The following is a 17,192-nucleotide window of genomic DNA, read 5'->3' on the forward strand; positions in this document are numbered from 1 at the left end:
TTTTTTCCATTTAGTTTTTTCTGACAATGAGACAGTCCCATCACAAAAGATATTGTACTCTTTTCCTTTCACTAAAGTTTTTTTCATTAGGTTTTTCTTTAGTAAGATTTTAACCAAGGTTGCGAGAACCGAACCGGTCAATGAACTGACATTCTTATTCAATAGTTCAGTGGTCTAACTGTGGTTCAATTGGAGTTCAACTAGTTTAGTTAAATATAAAATAAAATTATAAAAAATTAATATATAATTATTAATATTTAAATTCAATAAATTTTCAACTAAATAAACATAGGAATCATATGCAATATAAATTACATATAACAAAATAAAACTTCATCCATAAAAAATATACCTTCAAATTTTTTAGAAATTCTTATGAAGTACATTATCTCAAAAAAAAAAAGCTCGTTATAGTTATTGGCATCAATGTATAATTTAGTTTTTTAAAATTAACAAAATTATTCTAAAAAATTTAACAAAGTACCAGCAACCATTAACAAAAATACTCCAGAAGTAATAAAACAAAAGAATAACAAAAGAAGCAGCAACTAGATTTTCTTCAGTTAATCAACAGAATTAAATAGTTAATCTAATTGAATTTTTTTTGACAATTACAACAATCAGAATTTAATCTATCCAACCATTAGAATCCAAAATATAAAAATAGCAAATTATAATCGTTATAATTAACAAAATAAAAAAAATAAATTGAACTATCGAAGAACTCGAAAAAGAGAAAGAACAACATAATCAAACTGTGTAATTTTCTACGGTGGTAGAATGAGATGGCGAAGAGTCCACGACAGCAAAAAATAACGTTCAAACTTCGTCGTGAGCTTGATAGAGAAAGGGATTGAAGAAAAAAACGGGCAAAGACGACGAGGACAGAGACGAGTTCAGGGAGGCCGACGACGACAAGGACAGAAGTGGCTTAATGACATGACGAGGACAGAGACAGCAACACCAACAATAGCTCCGAGCATACTTGGTGATGCGAGGAGAAGGGATCCAGGAGGAGAAGAGGGGCGGTCAATGACGACGAGGACAGAGGCGAGCTTGACTACACCACGAGGACAAAGAAGCTGAGAAGGTGACGCTACTATTGGTGGTGGCGGCGCTGGAACTCAATGGGAGAGAGAGAGGGGGGTATTAGGGTTTTTTTCTGAGAGAGAGGGGGTAGCTGGGTAGGTTTTATATGGGGTTTTTTTTATTTAATTTCTGGAAATCCCTTAAAAAATCGACCGATTTATCGGTTAACAGTCGATTCGACCGGTTTTTCACCGATTTTTTTGCCAAACAATTTTTTACATCAGTTGAACCGGCCAGAGAACTGGTTTCTGGTTAATCCGGTCGAACTAGTCAGTCGGATTCGATTTTCAAAACATTAGTTTTAACGAGGCATAATCCTAAATGGTCATCCAAAGGAGAGTGTTGTGATAAAGATGATGATGTGGATGCTCATTTATTATAGGCGACTCACATTCTCAAAACTGAATTATATTAAAGAGGTTTAAAAAAGTAAACATTTTACCTCTATAAATAGTGAAGTATAATTTTACATACGTACACACAATCAATAATAATACTTCTCTATATCTCTTATATCTACACTATAATAATATATGTAAACTCTCTCTCTTTTCTCTACTTATCAGTGGATTTAAGTTGCAATATATATAATATTAGTAAATATATGAATCATTTCTATTATACTGAGATAATAGTATTGGTGAATATTAATACTATGGTCTTCTATTTACACTTCTTTAATTATATTTGTTTTCTCTTCTTTATTTATTTATTTTATAACACAATATATCTATTAATATTTCTTTTATTTACATTGTTGTTAATATATGAAATACTAATTAATGTAAATTAGTTTAAAAAAAGGATTAGAAGACTTGTTAGTGTTTTTTGTTGGTTATAAAAAAATGATACTATTCAATAAAATGTATATCTTTGTTGTAATTAAAATTTTTTTAAAAATTATCTTTCATAAAAAAATTTTATTTTTAAATTCTTAACTTACAAAATTCTTATAAGAAACAAATGGATCGAAAAATAGGATTTTTTTCAATAAATAAAATAAATATTTTATTTAACAAATAAATAATTTATAGCATTTTTATAAAAGTCCATCACATCTTTTATTTCGTTTATAATGTAAACGAAATAATAATGTACGTATTTTGTTATACTGTAAAGTGTAAATGAAATAAGGCAGCAAATAGGTGACGTGTATATTTCGTTTATAGTGTGAACGAAATACATGCATTATTATTTCGTTTACACTGCAAACGAAATAAGTGTATTATTATAAAAGAAATTACAACTAAAATAATATCAATTTAATTTTTATTTTTATATTAATCTAATTTTTAAAAGTTATATCTTATCCTACGTATTTAAAATAGTTTTAAGATATAACTTTTAAAAATTAGATTAATTTAAAAATAAAAATTAAATTAATATTATTTTAATCGTAAATTTTTTTTATAATAATATACTTATTTTGTTTACACAATGTAAATAAAATAATAATGTACGTTTTTCACTTCCACTGTAAATGAAATATACACGTCGCTTATTTTTTAGCCTTATTTTATTTACCGTGTAAACAAAATACGTGCATTATTATTTCATTTACACGGTAAATGAAATAAATGTATGTGATGGATTTTCGTAAAAATATTATAAATTATTTATTTTGATAAATAAATAAAATTATTTATTTAAAAAAATTTCAAAAAATACCAACATTTCTATTAATTTTGTTATTTACATTATTATTAATATATGAAATACTAATTAATTTAAATTAGTAAAAATAACAACTTTTTTAAATTTCATAAAATGTTAAGAGTGAAACTTATTTTATCAAAAAGACCGAAAAATGAGAAAAGACCACAAAATATTAGTCAATGAGATATCAATCTTAGAATCTTAAGGTGACTTTAGTTTGTATTTTTATTTTTAATATTTTTTATTTTTAAAATTTTATAAAAAAATAAAAATAATAAAATTTTATTTTTTATTTTTATTTCTTATTTTTTTTATAAAATTTGAAAAACAGAAAATACTAAAAATAAAAATAAAAAATAAAAACAAAAATTAAATGCACCCTTCACTTTTTCATTCTTTATATACGGCAATAGATAATAGGTAGTTCAAAAGTACTCTTTTATATTAGGATAAAATATATTTTTTGTTTTTGAAGTTTAATAAAAGTTTTAAAAATATCTTTAAATTTTATTTTGTTTCAATTTTGTTTCAAAATTTTTTTATTTGCATCAAATATACATTTGATGGCTAATTTTTGAAAAAAAATTAAGATCAATTTAACAACAATTTCATAAAAATAACCCCTTAATACAAGCAAATCAAGTATATTTTTTATGCATTATTGCTATATTGGTCTTAAATTTTTTGAAAATTTAGTATCCGAAAAAATATTTGATGTAAATCAAAAAAATTTTGGACAAAATTAAATATATATATACTTTAATTTTTTTTAGTGTATATTTCATATTTTAATATGAATTTTGATTCTAGTGGGTGAATTTAATGTAATCGCGAATTTTCGCATTTTTGTTTTCTTTACGATTTTGTTGTCAGAATGCAAGCGCAGTAACGACTAACGAGTAACGACTGAAACCCAAGCCTATCCTTTCCTGTTGAGTGTTGAGCGTTGTTAACAATGGGTTGTTTGGCGCCACAACTACCACTCTCATCCCATCACCTCCATAACCGCCGCACTCTTGACGCATCCACTCAAATCCCAAAATCATCCCTCACTCCCTCAATCCACCAAAACCACAATCTCCGCCTCGCCGGCAATTTTAACGACGCCGTGACCTCTCTCCACTCCAACTCCAACTCCAACTACAACGACGCCGTTTCAACGTCACAATCCATTACAGCGCTGCTCCAGCAATGCATCCTCCACAAAAACATCCAACTTGGCCGGACCCTTCATTCACTCATCTCCGCTTCCCCTCACCTCCGCAACGACGTTGTTCTCACTACCCGCTTAATCACCATGTACGCCGCATGCGCCTCACCCTCCGAATCACGTTCAGTGTTCCAGAATTTTCCCAACAAGAAGGACCTATTCCTCTACAACGCGCTTCTCAGCGGCTACGCGCGCAACGCGCTCTACCGCGACGCCATTTTGCTCTTCGTTGAATTGGTCTCCGTCGCAGGGCTTCTGCCGGACAATTTCACGCTGCCGTGTGCTGTCAAGGCCTGCGCCGGGCTCACGGAGGTGGAACTCGGGGAAGCGCTTCACGCGCTTGCGTTGAAGCTGGGACTGTGCTCTGATTCGTTTGTGGGGAATGCGCTTATTGCTATGTATGGGAAGTGTGGGTTTGTTGAGAGTGCGTTCAAGGTGTTTGAGAAAATGGCTTGGAGAAACTTGGTTTCCTGGAACTCAATTATGCTCGTGTGCTCGGAGAACGGGCTTTTTGATGAGATTTGTGGTCTGTTTAAGGGGCTTTTGTTGAATGGTGGTGGTGATGAAGGTTCGGTACCTGATGTTGTTACTGTGGTCACAATGGTTCCTGTGGTTGCTGCAATGGGTGAAGTGAAATTGGGGATGCTGCTTCATGGTTTGGCTTTGAAACTGGGGCTTTGTGGTGACTTGAAGGTTAGTAATTCACTTATGGATATGTATTCGAAATGTGGTTACTTGTGTGAGGCGCGAGTTGTGTTTGATTTGATCAGTGACAAGAATGTTGTGTCGTGGAATTCTATGATTAGAGGGTACTCCAAGGCTGGTGATTCTCACGGAACATTTGAGCTGCTACGGAAGATGACCATGGAAGAGAAAATATTGGTAAACGAGGTGACAGTGTTGAATGTTCTGCCAGCTTGTTTAGAGAAGATTCACTTGTTAAGCTTGAAAGAGATTCACGGTTATGCCCTTAGGCGTGGGCTTCAGAATGATGAATTAGTAGCCAATGCTTTTGTTGCTGCGTACCCAAAGTGTGGTTCAATGGATTGTGCTGAGCGTGTGTTTAATGGAATGGTGGGGAAAACTGTGAGCTCTTGGAATGCATTGATTGGCGCCCTTGCGCAAAATGGATTTCCTGAAAAGGCTTTAGACTTGTACCTTGTGATGACGGATTCTGGGTTGGATCCTGATTGGTTTACAATTGGGGCCATTCTACTCGCTTGTGCCCAACTCAAACTCCTACGCTCTGGCAAGGAGATTCATAATTTCATGTTGCGAAATGGTTTAGAATCGGATGAGTTTATTGGGATATCGTTGCTGTCGCTTTATATTAACTGTGGAGAAATGTTGCCAGCAAAACTCCTTTTCGATAAGATGGAAAACAAAAGTTCAGTGTGCTGGAATACAATGATTACTGGCTTTTCACAGAATGGACTTCCTTGTGAGGCCCTTGATACATTCCGGCAAATGCTTTCAAGTGGAACTCACACTCAAGAGATTGCCTTAATGGGTGTTATGGATGCTTGTTCACAAGTTTCAGCCTTGCGGCTGGGAAAAGAAGTCCATTCCTTTGCACTGAAAGCTCATCTTACAGAGGATACCTTTGTAACTTGTTCACTGATAGACATGTATGCAAAATGTGGATGCATGGAACAATCTCAAAACATTTTTGAGAGGGTAATTGAGAAAGATGAAGCATGTTGGAATGTTATAATTGCAGGACATGGAGTTAATGGGAATGGACTGAAGGCATTAGAACTTTTTGAACTAATGCAAAGCTCGGGCTGCAGACCAGATTCTTATACATTTATGGGAGTTCTGATGGCCTGTAACCATACTGGCATGGTGACAGAAGGGTTAAAATATCTTGATCAGATGCAGAGTTTGCATGGCATAAAGCCAAAATTAGAGCATTATTCATGTGTGGTGGACATGCTTGGTCGGGCAGGACAACTCAGCGAAGCTCTAAAACTTGTAAACGAGCTGCCATATGAACCAGATTCGGGGATATGGAGTTCATTACTTAGTTCCTGTAGGAATTATCGTGATTTGGATATAGGGGAGAAAGCTTCCAAAAAGTTATTAGAGTTGGGGCCAGAAAAAGCTGAGAATTATGTACTGCTATCGAACTTATATGCTGGGCTAGGAAAATGGGACGACATGAGACAGGTGCGGCGGAAGATGAAGGAGATTGGCCTTCAGAAAGATGCAGGCTGCAGTTGGATTGAAATCGGAGGAAAGGTTTATAGATTTCTTGTTGGTGATGGAGGCTTTTTAGAATCAAAACAAGTTCAAAAGACTTGGGTTAAATTGGAGAAAAAAATAAGCAAAATTGGATATAAACCCGACACAAGTTGTGTGCTTCATGAACTGGAAGAAAAGGAAAAGATTAAAATTCTTAAGAGCCATAGTGAGAAGCTAGCAATTTCATTTGGTTTGTTACATACAGCTGAAGGTACAACGCTGAGGGTTTGTAAAAATCTTCGCATTTGCGTAGATTGTCACAATGCAATAAAATTAGTATCCAAGGTTGTTGAAAGGGAGATTATTGTTAGGGACAATAAGCGCTTTCATCATTTTAAAAGTGGACTTTGTTCCTGTGGAGATTATTGGTAGTTGAAGGCCTAAATTGGGTTTTTAAGTCATTAATTTGGTTGAGTGAAGAACTGCAAAAAATATGACTGGATTTCTTGGTGCTGATTCTGTATATATTCCACATCTATACACTGTACAACTACTGAAGTTCTTATTTTTAAGTTAGCCCCTATCCTCTCCAAATCTTTGGCATTTAAGGGGAATCTTTGGAGAAGAGTGTTGATCGAGCTTTGGCCTCCATTTTCTCTTGTTGAGGTACTCTTCTACGTTAGGAATTGATCATCTCAATTGAAAATCCCACTCAACCATGTCAAGTTTAGATTTCTATTAATATCAGCTTCTTAGCCACAGATGTAGCCATAAACTTATTTATGCGAAGTCTCTGTTGAGAAAGTGACGTTTAAGTTATGTCCCTATAATATAAAAAAAGATGACCCATTACTTCATTAATGATTCATTATTTTTCTCTTACTACCTATAAATTTTCAAAAAGAAAGGAAGGGGAAGAATTTCAGATGAGATGAATGCATCAAGGGTATAAAGTTTTGGTCACAACAAAATAACAAAGTAAAACAGAAGAATCACCGTCACAAGCTATATAACTGTTTAACCAAGAAAATGGGGCTCTTATGCATTTTGATATTGTAAACACCAAAAAGGGTTACCAGTTACCAGATTTATATATGTACTCTGTAGTCTGTACATAATGGAGATACAGATATGAGAAAGGTTTAATAATGTATAATTTTTTTAAAATATTTTGTATCATACATAATTTATAAAAAAAAGTGTTATTGGTAAAATTACATGATTTTTTAAAAATAACATTTTAAATGTTTAATTTGCAGGTATAGATAATTTGGACACAATTCACCTTACTTATCTCGTTTATAATGTATCTCTTTTATATCGTTTTACACTATAAACGAGATAAGACACATACATCTATGAACGTATTACGTGTGCACGTGTGTTAAGGCACGGAACATATCTCGTGTACATTGTAAATAAAATATGTTAATAATTAAATCAGTAAACGAAATATGTTCCAATGGGACCTATATATATATATAACTCGTTCAAAGTGAGGATCATTTGTCATTTTCCCTACTTTTTCACCTTTTGTCATTTTTCCTACTTTTTCACCTTTTCTTGAGATATTTGAGTTAGTTGAATACTATGGCACGTGCAGATGCACGTTCGAATGATATCATAGACTGAACGTGAGGAGCGATCGACTTCGAGGTTAGTGTTGTTCTTTTGTTCCTTTAATGAAGAAGCATATATTTAGGATAGTGAGATTGGTTTTATTATAAAATGTATGATTAGAATAGCTATTGTGTTAAGAATATAATTTTGGTTAGATGCTGGTTTAGTTTTTGCTAGTTGTTGGTACCTATTTTTAGGAACGTGTTTTATTGAATATTAGAATTTTGTAAAGAAAAAAAATAAATTTAGGGTGAAATTTTATTTCATAGTTTAGTTTTGTACTTCTTTTTACCTATTTTTAGAAATTAAATTTACTATTTTAAAATTTTAAAAATTAAATTTGTTATTAAATTTTATGAATGTCATTTTAATGGTAAATGTTACTATATAAAAAAATCAATTTTTAAATGTCATTGATTAATTTATGTTTTTATTTTAATTGAGGTCTTGTCTCCTACTTTTTAGGCGAGTTAGTCACACTCTTGTAGGCTTGTACTACCGGATGCCATTTTTCCTTAAGAGGGAGGTTGGTTTTGACAATACTCTGATTTCTGCATTCATAGAGCACTGGCGTCCGGAAACCCATCCCTTCTATCTATCTTGGGGTGAGTGGACTATCACCCTACAGGATGTGGCGTACCGCCTTGGATTACGTACCAATTGAGAGCTAGTGGGTGGATCTTTGAAAGACTTTTAGATATGGTACTAGCACCTGACGTAGAACTGAGTAGAGGAGCTTCTATAGTGCTAGGCCTCCTTTGGCTTTTTTTGTTGGCCGACTTTGATCAGTATCACAGTTTGTCTTGGGGATCCGCTATGCTTGCATAGATATATTACTCATTGTGCTTTGCAACACATCGATTCACCACAGACATTGCAGGATGCATGTCACTACTGATGTCATGATATACTATCATTTTTCAGCATAGTGCCCATCTGACAAGCAAATACCGACCTTTTCATTGGCCGTAAGATATACATTTATTAGCTTCTCACGTTGTCTTTCTTAGTAGTTAATACTATTTTTGCATAAAGTTATATATAACTTGTTATTGTTGCACATGGTGGTAGGTTGATAAGTATGACCCATAAGAATAAAGACCACTTTGAGGGGAGATTTTTTCGCTAGTGTTTTTGGTTAGATCAATTGAGCTCGAAGAGGTTAAAAAGTTTTCTTTTATTTCATAGTAAATGAATAAAGTTATTTATATAATGTTATTTAAAATGATAATTCTATTTAACTGCACTTTGTAGGATAAGAATAGATACAGATGGGTTGGACTGTATGAGGGGCTTGATGACACTGTAAATGAGGTTGTTGTCTAACTGTCGGTGGTTTTGAGACATAGTGGAGCTAGACAAATGTATGGTCCTCTTATGCGGGCTAGATGTCGGTTTAAAAATTCTCAAGTTTATAAAACTCAAGATTCGTTGTAGATATAGTTCTAAATCGGAAAATAACCCTATCAAAATTTAATAAAAATATCACAAATTTAAATCAATAACCGTAAGTTTATTCTCGAGTCGTTCTTCCACGGAATTGCAGTCGAGTGTGCATATCATTGGCTACGAGAGAGGGAATTGATCACAAGTAGTAAGAAATGTAAATAGCAAGAAATATAAATAGTAAGAAATTTAAATGCAAGCAATATCTAAACGGTAAGAGAAATTAAACTAAGAGCAATTAAAACAAAGGAAAAGAATTCAAGCGAAAAGGATTTTGGCAAGGGTTAAAAGTCAAGGATCACTATCCTTATCATTGACCACAAACATGACGATTATGAAGAGTTAATCCCACTTAATCAACCTCTAACCATCGAAAGAAAGTCAAATAGGCATAATTGATCTTAATCCACAAATCCTAACTAACTCACTAATTAGGCTTAGTGAAAGACTAGCATTAGTGGAAACAAAATTAATTAACAACCCTATATCACCAATCAATATTAGACATCAATGACTCAATGTCACCCAAGTCCTCAATCCCAAGTCAAGAATGTAAAATTCTACTCTATAACTAGGTGAGACATTTCATCAAACACTTAGAAAGTATAAAAGAAAAAATCTTAAATTGTAGAGTAAATAACCATTTCTGACCATGAAAGATTTGGACTCTGACAAAACTGACCATGAAAAATTAAAACTAAAGTTATACCCATATAAGATTTGTTCGACAAAAATACCCAATTATTAAATTTGTGTTCATAATTCCATAAATACCCTAACTTTTTATCTTCTTTTATCTCTGCACCCAATCTCTAACCCTAACAATTTAATCCAGCTCCCTCCTCCTCCCTCCTCTGCCTCTACCCTCCAACTTTCTCCGTCCTCACAACCCCATTCCACTACCACCATTCTCTCCATCCTCCTCACCTCATTTTTCCTTTAACCATCACCAACTCCAACACCACCACCACTCTATTTCCTTCCTCACCCCTCTTCTTCAACCACCTCTTCTACACTATTGAAGACCTTCCTCAGCCCTCACAAACTAAATTGAAAAAGTTTCAAAATCCAAACACAAGCTAAATTGAAAAAAAATTCCTTTTTTGTAAAAATCTAAAAAGAGACGAAAACATATATACTCAAAATTCAAAGAGGAATAAGCGAATAACATATAGGTATAAAAAAGGGGGAAGTAAACATACCAAAAAACAGAAAAGATTGATCCTTTAATGGTAAATTGGGGGTTTGAATTATGAGATATATGAAAATGGTGAGAAGAGAAGGGTATGTGAAGTGGAGCATTAATTTTTTAGAGCTCCACAACCTAGAACCCTGAAGAAGAAGAAAATGTGGCATATTTTATTGGAGAAAATATTACTAGAGAGAAAAAAGAAGTGACTTTGCATACCATGTATGTGATTTGTATGTGAGATTTTTGTGTGAAGAGGGAGAGAGGGAAGAGGGTTCTGTGTTTCTGTGTTGTAGTTGTTGATGCCCTTCAAGATAGAGAGAGTGTTGTCCGAGACAGAGAGAGAAAGAACACGATGGTGAGAGAAAGGGGGCTGGAGGCGATAGTGGTGGTGGAAAGAGATTGTGACGGCAGAGAAGGTTGGAGGGTAGAAATAGAGGAGAAGAGAATGGAATTAAATTGTTAGGGTTAAAGATTGGGTGTAGAGATAAAAGAAGATAAAAAGTTAGGGGTATTTACGGAATTATGAACAAAAATTTAATAATTGGTTATTTGTGTCGAACAAAACTTATCTTATATGGGTATAACTTTAGTTTCAACTTTTCATGGTCAATTTTGTCAGTGTCCAAATCTTTCATGGTCAGAAATGGTTATTTACTCTAAATTGTAAGAATTAGTAAAGTCTATAACTACAAAATGCAAGAAAGCAATAATAACAACTCAATTAAACAACAATCAAACATAAAACATCAAATTGCATTAAATGAAAATGAGAATTTAACAATTGTTCATAAAATAAAAATAGCAAAAATAACTAACAAGAAAAACTAAGTGAACTAAGATAATAGAGCAAGAAAACATAAAGAAAAATAAACTAAAACAATATCAAGATCTAAAACTAGAGAAAAATTAAACTAATAACTCTAAAAATCCCAGAATTCTAGAGAGAACTTGGAGCTCCTCTCTCTAGAATCACCTAAATCATAATAAAAACCTAAACTAAGACTATTTGCTACACTACTTGGTCGGTCCCCCTTAGTTCATGCTTTTGCATTGGGGCGAAATTGGACCTGAAATCACGATCCACGTATTAACTTAAGTGAGTCACGTACTGCGAGTCATGTGTACGCACAAGCCATACGTACGCACGAATTGGAAGAGATGCGTATGCACAAGCCATGCATATGCACAACTTAAAAAATGTTCAATCTTTATTTCTTCATGAATTCTTTACTTTTGCATGTTTTTCCTTCATCCTTTCAAGCCATCATTGTCTTGTAACCCTTGAATCATTCAAACAAACATATCAAAGTATCGAATGGGATAAAAGTGAATTAAATTTGACAATTTAAAGCATAAAAATCACATTTTTAACAATTAAACATAATTATAGAGAAATTCACAAAAGTTGATAAAATTCACTCTTTTCAAGCCAAAAATAATCGTAAAATATGAATTTATCATCATCGAAACTTACGCACCTCCCTATGGGATTAAAATGAGATTTTTATATGTTATTCGACAATCATCATGATAAACAACAATAAATTTATTTGAGACATCAAGACGTGGCTTACAAATATCTAAGATTATATCGTAATGCAACCCGTAGACTCCAAGAATATCCATTTGCAGATTGTTTACAATGCACATGATACCTTACTCAATCAGACTCCATAAACCTATACTCGGCACTCCTCCAAATGTTATAATTCTTCACATTTAACATAACGGCCTCTCTGCTCTTGAATCTATGACCAATGCGAAACTCCACACCGTCATCTGTGTTGTAATCATCTCTCCCATATTGAAAAACAAAGTTTTCCCATGCATCACATCAAAGATTCAGCGTGCGATAATGGCTAGCTATAATTGATAACTCCAGAACTGATTGTGGGACAGGTAGAAGGTATCGAACTGATCCACCTATTGGGGTCTCAGGTACAAATTCCTCCTCATCCTCAGTAGAGCTAATTTCATTATTGTCCGCAATGTATTCTCACGTTTATGTTATCCATTAGACTAGCGCAATGCAGAGGGCATGGTGCAAGAGGTGGGTTATCTTGGACAAAATTCAAATGTCCATAACCACTATCTCCTACATCACTAACCTCTGCAGAAAACTCTATCACTTATTGGGACATGATTCTCTCATGGACATCAAATACTAGCCGCACATATTCATTACCATCGAGGCAAAAAATACAAAATCAAAATACTCTATTTTTGATCAGTGCTAACAATCTATACCCAACTCTTCCAACCTCCTTTGTCCTATTATCATCCATGCTTGTCAAGATTAGGCTCTTTAACTTAGACAGAGAATCTCAACGAGGACTATGCAAAAAGATAGGATTATCACACTCAAATACAACCTCATCATTACTTTTTCTTATGTGATAATTAGGATATACATTCATAAAGATATATTCACCAGTAGATATTTTTACTAAATTTATTAAAAGAATGGAGAAGAAGAATTGATATGTTGTGTGAGAAATGCCAACACCTGCAACTCCTTATATAGCTTATTTGAATTTTTCGTCATCTATCTCTTTTACAATGTAAATAATTTAGTTGTGGTCGTATCATGTTTACACTGTGCTCGATTTTTTTACACTGTGAACGAGATACGTTTAACATGTAACGTATCACGGGTGCACCCATCTTACATGTTTGAATTTTGTGTCTTATCTCGTTTACAGTATAATCGTTTATAATGTAAACAAGATATATTCACTATCAAGTTGTTTACACAATAAATGAGATAAATAACAAAACATAAAAAAATAAATTATGGCTAAATTACCTATATTCGTAAATAAAATATTTAAAATAATTATTTAAAAAATTTAAATTTAATTCCTTTTAACTACATATATTTTCTTACATGGTAAAACGTAATTGATAGCACATGTAAAATTATTGGGTAAACCACAAAAAATGCAGCTGAATAATTTTGTCAATAACAAAAATACACTCAAATTTTTTTATCGACAAAAATGCCCTCAAATAATTTAAAAACGCGACAAAAATGCCTAACATTAAATATGTATTCTCACAAAATACTTTAGATATTGAATTTTCATATAGTTTTTGCAAGCATGGTTAAAAAATGAGATATTTTTATGTTTAAAATTTGGTATTTTTTGCTAAGTATATATTTTTTTTGTCAACAACCAATAATACTTTAAAAAAATCACAAAAATATATATACTTAGCAAAAAATCATCAAATTTTAAGAATAATAAAATCTCATTTTTCTAATCATGCTTGCAAAAAATCGCATCAAAATTCAATCTTTAAGGCATTTTTTTAAAAATATATGTTTAATATTAGATATTTTTTGTCGCGTTTATAAAATATTTGAGGGCATTTTTATCGATAGCAAAATTCGGATACATTTTTGTTAACAAAAAAATTATTCGAGTACATTTTTAGAATTTTACCCAAAATTATTTTATACTAATGATGAATGATATATTAGTTTTTTTACTATTTTATATTTTATTAAAATTGAAAAACAATAAAAATAAATCATGTTAATTTTTAAAACAAATATTAATATTTATGGCAACAAGTTCACTTTATAGTACTAAAAATGATAACACTCTTATATGAGAAAAATAGCAAGTGAATCCTATGTTAGACTAATAGACTTTATTCGACCATAGAGAGCAGACATATATATACTGCTACTAATAATTTGTATGGAATTTCAACATTATTTTGAATAAAGTGGGAACTCAATAATTGAAAGATCAGGTCTTATTTTATTGGGTCAAACACTCAACACAAAGGGGGAGAAGCTTGCAAATTATCCAAAGCGAAAATAAGGAACAAAATTAATTAACCCCCCCAAAAAAAAGAATAGAAGCAGCAGAAGGAGGAGGAGGAATGGCAAGCGTAGCTTCAGCTTCCCCAGGTAGACGCACGCCTCCTTCCGCCGCCGATTCCGGTAACTCCAACCCTCACTCTCCGAAGAGCAACCAGGTCAGTCTCCGCTTCTTTTTTACGCATGTGCCATGCACGTGCCTCTTCCATATTATTTTTTCCACAAGTATCTGAGGGTTTTGGGTTGGTGAATTGAAGGTGGAATCTGCCACAAACAATGGGGTTTCTCATACTGAAGAGAAAAAACTTGACTTGCCTGATGAACTTGAGTATGTTCTTTTTTTAACCCACTACTCTTGAATTGCTTTGTAAATAGTTTATTCATGGGGGGGATTCTTGAATTTTGTATCTCTTGGAGTGTGAATTTTCTTTTAAAAGAAAAATAAAAAAAATGTTATAAAGCTGTTGGAATGTCCAAGGAGCTTCTTGTAGTATAGTGACTGTGTGTGTTTATCATCATTGACAATATTAAATATTGAAGTTTGCTGTTATTCTTTGCATTTGTTTGCATGTAATTCTTTGAGGTAGATGATGTGCATGCCTCGCCTCAAATCAAAGATAGTATGCTCCCCAACCTAATAAATAAGAGAATTAATGGATGGATGGATGGATCTGTGTCTCTTTAACACAAGGGAAACAGGACTTATAATGATGAGAACTATGTTCCCGGCTTCTTGCCTTAAGCTTAGGGCTGATAGGTTGGTGGGAAAGTGGATTCTCCAATATGCTTGAGGAAGATCTTTCCTAGCACAATGGGACCGACCGAGCTTGAGGTTGCCATGGCCTGTGTTTGAAGTTGTTCTGGTCCAAGGAGCTATTGTGCTAAATAATTAAGTTCACCTCAAGGATGAAATATAGAGCATGAGTATGTTGACTTTTAGTTATTTTATGCGGTGACGTCGACTTTTTGGAAATACCTAGCTAGCTATGCACAACACTAGAAAACATTGCTGGGCTAAATTTCACATGGTTTATCTTGGAAGATAGAGGGTGAGCCTTAGTGCGACAGGTTAGGTTGTTGCCTTGGGTTGTGGGTTATAGCTTTATATCCTAGAGACAATCTCTCATAGTTGTAGGGATAAGATTGCATACATCTATCCAGTTACAGAGCTAGTACTTTGCCCGATCTCTAAGATTACAAAAACTCCTTCCGTATGAAGTTATCTAAAAGAGATCAATTTTGCCACTGTGCTACTTATATTGTCAGAGATGATTCTGCATCACCCTTTATTTGTTTGGGGCATAGAACGCCCTGAAAATATGTGCCTTAAATTTTAGAAGTCATAGAGCTTTGAAAGGCCCTCTTTTGTTTATTGCAAGATCTTTGTTCAGATGAAGATAATGTGCTCTATTCCTCATTTTCAGTCATTTGGACAGCACAGAGTGCATTGAAAGGTTCAGAAAATATGATGCCGAATACACTCGTCGTTTGATGGCAAAGTATTTCTCTGGGAAAACAGTATTTGGAGGTATCACTCTCTTTACATGCAACATGAGATACTTGCTTTCCCTTCTAGATTACTGACTACCATGACAGATTCATAATATTTAACCATTCAGAATCCATTGTGCATTTGTGCTGCTGACTATTTTGAAGCAGTTCATATAATTTCTATTGTTTGAAGTTGTGGTTTTATTTTACGATCACTTCATAAGTAACCTGTACTTGAATATGATCCAGCAGTGCATAATCTCAACTTCGTCTGTATATATGCTTATTCATAATTACCTGTAGTTAAGTAGAGAATTTGTCTTGAAAAAAAAAACGAAAGAAAGAAACTTAAGAGAGTTTTTGTTTTTGTCTATAATGTTGTGATGAATATAAAGTAGTGAAGTAAAAAAAGAAATTACAAGTATTATTGATGTCTTATTATACTAACTAGATGAAACACTGTAGTATTGTATGAAAACAGCAGCATGTTGTAATGTTGTACAGGAATCAAAATATCTTATCGTTCCTTAATTCATATTTGAACTGATCATCTATACAAGGTCCAACCAAGTTTATGTTATCGTATGATCATTTTCATCTGAAGGTAGGGTAAAAGCAAAAACAGGACAAGACTTCGTGCTTCATTTCTAGTCAAATTTGCTTCATAAGGCTTTTATTATTTTATATGCTGAAATATAAGCCATAACTTGCGCAATAATCCAGTTTCAGGTGATAGTAAATATATTTGTTTGCAGGGAACAACATATTTGATGAGCAAATAACAATAGGGGATGAAGTTATAAAGTCAAGCAGGTAAAAGCATGTGCTATGCACCAGAACATGTTCAATGTTCAAGAAATTGATCTTTGCTAATGAAATGCTTGTTTAGGTTGCCTTGTTTCCGGTCATATACGGATCCTGTTGTAGGTGTTGAAGAGCAAAGCAGCAACGGATCTACTACCATCCCAAATGGGAAGCACTTGCCGAAGAAGAATTGAATTTCGATGCAGAAGCATGACAAGGAATATGCTGTCACAGTGAACACCATGCAAATCAAGGCATCGTGAAAAGGAAAATTATGGATCTTGTGACCCTGAAAAGATGGTTATGGCCTCAAAACCATCAATTTCCATGCCCATAACAAGGTTTCTGGGCCATGGTTTTTGTGGTTATAATTATGTGTAAAGGGCTACTACCATTCATATGATTCAATATACTAATCAAAGTAAATAAGCCCTTTTTTCTTTTTCTTTTTTCAATGTTGCATTTTTTATTCAATATTAATTTGTCTTTGTTATGTTTATTATTATATGATGTTCCTATCTCAGTTAAAAGAAAAAGATAAGTCAGTTCCTAACATAAGGAGCCTTATTGTCTGAAGACTCAGTTGACTTTCTAAAATGTGCTATTCTGACTTTCTGGCCACTTATTATGGGTATGAGTTTGAAGCTAAAGTTTGAAGGTGTATTTTG

The 17,192-nt window shown here is 33.3% G+C and overlaps 2 protein-coding genes across 2 annotated transcripts; both read left to right on the forward strand.

The window, feature by feature from the left end:
- Positions 1-3,624: 3,624 nt before the first annotated feature.
- LOC107470993 (pentatricopeptide repeat-containing protein At1g18485) lies at positions 3,625-7,169 on the forward strand. The gene has a single exon (XM_016090432.3). The coding sequence runs from the start codon at positions 3,701-3,703 to the stop codon at positions 6,569-6,571; it is 2,871 nt and encodes a 956-aa protein (XP_015945918.1). The 5' UTR covers positions 3,625-3,700; the 3' UTR covers positions 6,572-7,169.
- Positions 7,170-14,122: 6,953 nt separating this feature from the next.
- Positions 14,123-17,121, forward strand: LOC107470983 (uncharacterized). The gene is made up of 5 exons (XM_016090419.3): positions 14,123-14,387; positions 14,487-14,557; positions 15,654-15,757; positions 16,476-16,533; positions 16,610-17,121. The coding sequence occupies exons 1-5, from the start codon at positions 14,292-14,294 to the stop codon at positions 16,716-16,718; spliced, it is 438 nt and encodes a 145-aa protein (XP_015945905.1). The 5' UTR covers positions 14,123-14,291; the 3' UTR covers positions 16,719-17,121.
- The last annotated feature ends 71 nt before the right edge of the window (positions 17,122-17,192 follow it).

The sequence above is a fragment of the Arachis duranensis genome, chromosome 10 (assembly GCF_000817695.3).
Source record: "Arachis duranensis cultivar V14167 chromosome 10, aradu.V14167.gnm2.J7QH, whole genome shotgun sequence".
Classification (NCBI taxonomy): domain Eukaryota; kingdom Viridiplantae; phylum Streptophyta; class Magnoliopsida; order Fabales; family Fabaceae; genus Arachis; species Arachis duranensis.

Coding starts and splice junctions, on each gene's coding strand:
- LOC107470993 (XM_016090432.3), top strand. CDS start 3,701: ATGGGTTGTTTGGCGCCACAACTACCACTCTCATCCCATCACCTCCAT.
- LOC107470983 (XM_016090419.3), top strand. CDS start 14,292: ATGGCAAGCGTAGCTTCAGCTTCCCCAGGTAGACGCACGCCTCCTTCC. Junction 14,558..15,653: donor GACTTGCCTGATGAACTTGA/GTATGTTCTTTT, acceptor CCTCATTTTCAG/TCATTTGGACAGCACAGAGT. Junction 15,758..16,475: donor TGGGAAAACAGTATTTGGAG/GTATCACTCTCT, acceptor ATTTGTTTGCAG/GGAACAACATATTTGATGAG.